Raw genomic sequence first — 4,562 nt, 5'->3', positions numbered from 1 at the left:
CACCCTGGGGTGGCTCGGCTTTGGCCGAGCCACCTCAGGGTGGCTCGGCCTTGGCCGAGCCACCCTGGGGTGGCTCGGCCACCGAGCCACCTCAGGGTGGCTCGGCTTGGGCCGAGCCACCCTGGGGTGGTTCGGTTTCGGCCGAGTCCCCGGGTGTTTGTCCGTTTCGTCCTTTGTTTCCGGTTCTGGTTCTCTTGTGTGGTTGATTGACTTGGCAACGACTTGTTGACTTGATTCCAGATATGGCAGTGAGTCGGGTTCCTGATATGGCAGTAAACCAACTTCTGAATTTGAGTCCGGAATTGATGTTGATTTGATCGTGATTCATCCGAGTTCGCTCTTGTTTAGATGACTCGGTGATTCACCTAAACATTGGTTTGATTCCGCGTGCGAGTGGATGCATTCCAATGCTTGGGTGCGATTTGTCGCCTCGTTAACCTGCTCCGTTGCGTATAGCTTGGCTTCCACGGGATTCGGAGCAGAGGACCCCCGGACCGAGCCCGCAGGAGAGGCCGGCGGCGTGCCGACGTCGATGACGGTGGCAGAAGAGCCAACGCCCTCAGAATCGCTGTGATCGGAAGCAGAAGCTATGAGGCCGGGAAGTTTGCCGCAGAGATCTTCTTCTAGCGGATTTCTTTTTCTCGAAGCAGTAAGGACTCTGCTGAAGAGGGACGAGTATGGATATATATTCAAAAAACCCAATGGCTGAGATTGGTTACCTCAGGCGATCAAACGGTCCGAGTGTTCAGCGACGCTTCGAACTCAACGCCAATAAAGGCTATTCCTCTTGGGAACCCAAACCGACCGATCAGATTAAGCACGAGAGGCGAAGCGTTCGGTCGCTTCACCATTAATGAGCATTATTGCGCCCGCAGAGTCTTAGCTGGCAAGCACTTGGGCCCGCAGACAGACGCGTGGCACACGCTTCGTCCACAGTTGGATTTCTGACTGATTAGACAAACTCACCACCATCCAAGTTTCGCCTGTAGTGTAAACTCGTCATCATACGAGTTTCACCTGCAGCGTAAATTCGTCATCAATCGAGTTTAGTTTTCAACACAAACTCACCATCATACGGGTTTCGCCTGCAGTGTAAACTCGCCAGCAGCTGAGTTTAACCTCCAAACAAAACTCGCCGCAATCGGATCTCGCCTACAAACGAACTCGTCAATCAATTGAGTATCGCCAGCAATGTGAACTCATCAGGAGTCGAGTTTCATCAGCCTAGCGAACTCGCCATCGCCTTAGTTTCGCCACCAGCGTAAACTCATCAGGATAGAGTTTGGCTTTGACAGTGGACTCGTCGTCACGCAAGAGACTTTGCCTGCGATACGAGATTGTCGGCAATTACAGAGCAAAACACTGGAAAGCGACATATCAAAAGAGTATACGCACGATGAGCAAACACAAACCTCATGGGATGCTTCTAGACAGTACATTTGAACAAAGTTATGGTCTTTTTGCAAAAGCGAAAGTCGTAACATTACGTTCAAAGAAGCAAAACATGCACCCAGTTTTTAAGACAATACATTTGAACAAAGTTATGACTTCATAAACAAACAAGTCATAAACAAAATGTCTTAACACAATCATAAGGCAGAAGTCTCAGTCGAACACGCTAAAAGTGGAGATCTCTTCTTTGGCCGCCTCCACCTTGCTCGCGTGGTCTTCCCGAGCCTTGTTTTCAGCAGCCTTCCGAATCCTGTCCTCGCGGCTCGACCTGGCGGCAGCATCTGCCTGGCGCAAGGCTAGCAGGCGTCGAGTTTCCGCCTCAGCGTTCTTACTGACCTTTACAACGTCAGACTAGAGCCCCTTCAAGTTCGCCTCCGCCTGTCCCAATTCGGCCCTCAGGCGAGCCATAGTGCGATTGAGGTCAATAATTTGCTCCTCTAGCAAATGTTGTTGACCCACCCAGAAGTTGGCGACGGACTCCAAATCCGCTATTTCTCTGGAATGGGTCTCCTGCTCCAGGGCTTCCTGACGCCTGACATGAGCCAGGCAAGACCCCATGTTGGCTTCCGGACCTTCCCGAAGCAAGGTCTCTAACCCTATCATGCATGACTCCAAGAGACAGAGCTCATGCATGCAACGGGTAGCGAGCCGATTTTCGCCCGATCGCCGCAAATCAGCCATGCGACCAAGAAGAGACTGCCTAAAGCTGTCAAAGCTACCCATGCCAAGGTCAACAAGGGAAATCACCTGTCTCACAGCGCTCTCAAACTCTTCGATGCGAGCCTGCCAGGACAAGGACTCGGAGGGAGCAGGTTCTTGGCCCGGAGTGAGCGCCATAATAGGCGGAATCTCGAGGCAGGGTTCAGCTCCCGGCTGGGGATCAGAGTCTAAGGCGGCGGAGGTCGCAGGACCTTCGGATTCGTCGTCCGAAATCAGGATAGGCTCGGCCGCATGCTCCTCGGCAGCCGGCGCCTCCCCTCGATCTGTAAAACACAACAACAACACAGAGAGGAGTCAAGGGAAGAATACTTGTTCAACCCACGCGAGAGTCAGAACGAAAAGATACCTTCGGCCGTGGCAGCCTCAGCAGCGCCCGAAGAAGACTGTTCTTTCCTTTTCTTAGAAGCAACCCTCTTCACCTTCGGCGCCATCAGGGGTGTGAGGAAGGGAAAATATGGGTTTATTCTGGAGGAAGATGATGAAAAGGCTGTAGATCCTCTTAACAGAGGATAAGGGCGTTAAATACCCTAAGAACCCTAGGCGGTTACTCAATACTTGATTAGACCGTTCAAGGCTAAAACAGTTGAAGGGTAAGGCCGAACAAATCAGATCTTACCTGGACGGCCAAGATCCAACAGTTTTTCTTAAGCACGATCTTCAACAACGGCCCGAATCGGGCGCGAGGGACGAAGAGCCCCACTACGCCGCATTCAATACGAAGCGACGTGCCCACGTTCTCTCGGCTGACGTAAGCACAAACCAATACGTGGCCCACCGAAAGCGGAGCCTATCTGATGGTGAATTCACCGCTGGGATTCCCGCGGGTCGAAACTGATTACCCTTCTGGAATTTGAGTCAATTCCAAATCCGCCTGCGGACGAAATCCGCTCGCAGAGGACAATTCCAAATCCGCCTGCGGACGAAATCCGCTCGCAGAGGAGACAAGCTTACGGCCGAAATTCGCCGATAGCTGAAGACCGCCCCTCGCAACTAACGCTCTAGCTAACGCATGATAAAGAAGAAATGGAGCATGCACAGAAGTAATAATAGCCAAAAAACAAAGGGATAATTTCATTCATAGAAAGAAATCCTAGTACAACTGGCAATCAAAGACAAAAAGGGGCAAATTACAAAGCTTTCAACCGCAGTTCCGCCTCACGAATCTCCCTAGCATGACGATGCTCTAGCCTCCTCAGGATCTCTTGGCGAAGATCTTCCTCAGTGCGTGAGGCCAAGTCTTGGACGGTCTCTTTGACCTCCCTATAGGCTCGATCCTTTTCCTCAATGGAATTAGCCGTCAGTGTCCGATGGGATTCAATGCTCTCCAATTCCTTGGCCGCCTCTTCACGAGCCTTCTCTTGAATGGCCAATGAGGCTTGCGCTTTAGCTATGACTTGCTTCAGATTCTCTACCTCCAAAGACAAGCGAGAAACGCGGTTATCGGCCTTCTGTTGCTCGAGGGACACTCGTTCATCCTCAGCCTTGACCTGCTCCTACTCTGCTGACAACCTTGTCTCTAGTGACATGGTCTCGTTCAGACGGCGATCACGTTCTGTTGCTCGAAGGGACAACTCTCCTCCAAAGCGATCTTGACGCAGTCGGCTAGAGTGTCTTGGAAATCAGCCAGAGCTCGTGCCGCACTCCTTTTTCGCGAGCGCTCCAAGGGAGAGAGGGTAGCCTCCTATGCCGAGGATGGGGCTTCGCCACCGTATGGCCAAGCCTCTTGATTAAGAAGCACACGATGTAGTCGAGATCCTCTTCGAAACTCTCGAAGGGACAACTCTCCTCCAAAGCAAGCTTGATGCAGCCGGCTAGAGTGTCTTGGAAATCAGCCACGGATCGCGCCGCACTCCTTTTTCGCTCGCGCTCCAAGGGAGAGAGGGCAGCCTCCTCCACCGTGGATGAAATCGCGGTCGAAGTACCTGTGGTCATAACCGTAGAAGCTTCCTCAGGAGCGGGAGATCCCCCTATTTGGCTGGGCGCATCTTCACGAGCCCGAACCTCTTTCTCACTTGATAGCGCCTCATGAACCGAGACGTCGTCATCCTCCTCAGATCCGCCCACCTCCTCAGGCGAGCGACCCGTCCAAGAGGGAGGATCCTCTTTGCCAACAACTTCATGGGCAGGATCAGCTACGAATGCATGAAGACAGTTAACAGAGGCCCCTCAAAAGGGACCCTATTGATAGTTGGGTAAGGAAGAATGAATAATGCTAAGGCCCACGCTTACCTGAGCCTATGAACCCCTCTTCATTTCCAGCCCCCTCCTCTTCGTCGGAAGGAATGGAGATCACTTTCTCAACCGCACCTGCATAGGCCTAATACAAGTGTCAAAAGGTGTAAGGTCAACGTTGCGATCAAGAGTATTGTTGCAAAGATTACCTCCTGATG

At 52.1% G+C, this 4,562-nt stretch overlaps 1 protein-coding gene across 1 annotated transcript in view; it reads right to left on the bottom strand.

The window, feature by feature from the left end:
• LOC109835624 overlaps positions 3,300-4,562 on the bottom strand; it is a 7,960-nt gene continuing 6,697 nt past the window's right edge. The window contains exons 3-5 of the mRNA XM_020403593.1: positions 4,402-4,489; positions 3,913-4,304; positions 3,300-3,659 (exon numbers count right to left, since the gene is read on the bottom strand). Of these exons, the coding sequence (XP_020259182.1) occupies positions 3,300-3,659; positions 3,913-4,304; positions 4,402-4,489 (840 nt within the window). The remainder of the gene's footprint in view (positions 3,660-3,912; positions 4,305-4,401; positions 4,490-4,562) is intronic.

Source organism: Asparagus officinalis, chromosome 3, assembly GCF_001876935.1.
Source record: "Asparagus officinalis chromosome 3, Aspof.V1, whole genome shotgun sequence".
In the NCBI taxonomy this organism is placed as follows: domain Eukaryota; kingdom Viridiplantae; phylum Streptophyta; class Magnoliopsida; order Asparagales; family Asparagaceae; genus Asparagus; species Asparagus officinalis.
Note: the sequence above shows the minus strand (reverse complement) of the source record. Positions and strands in the feature narration are given on the sequence as shown.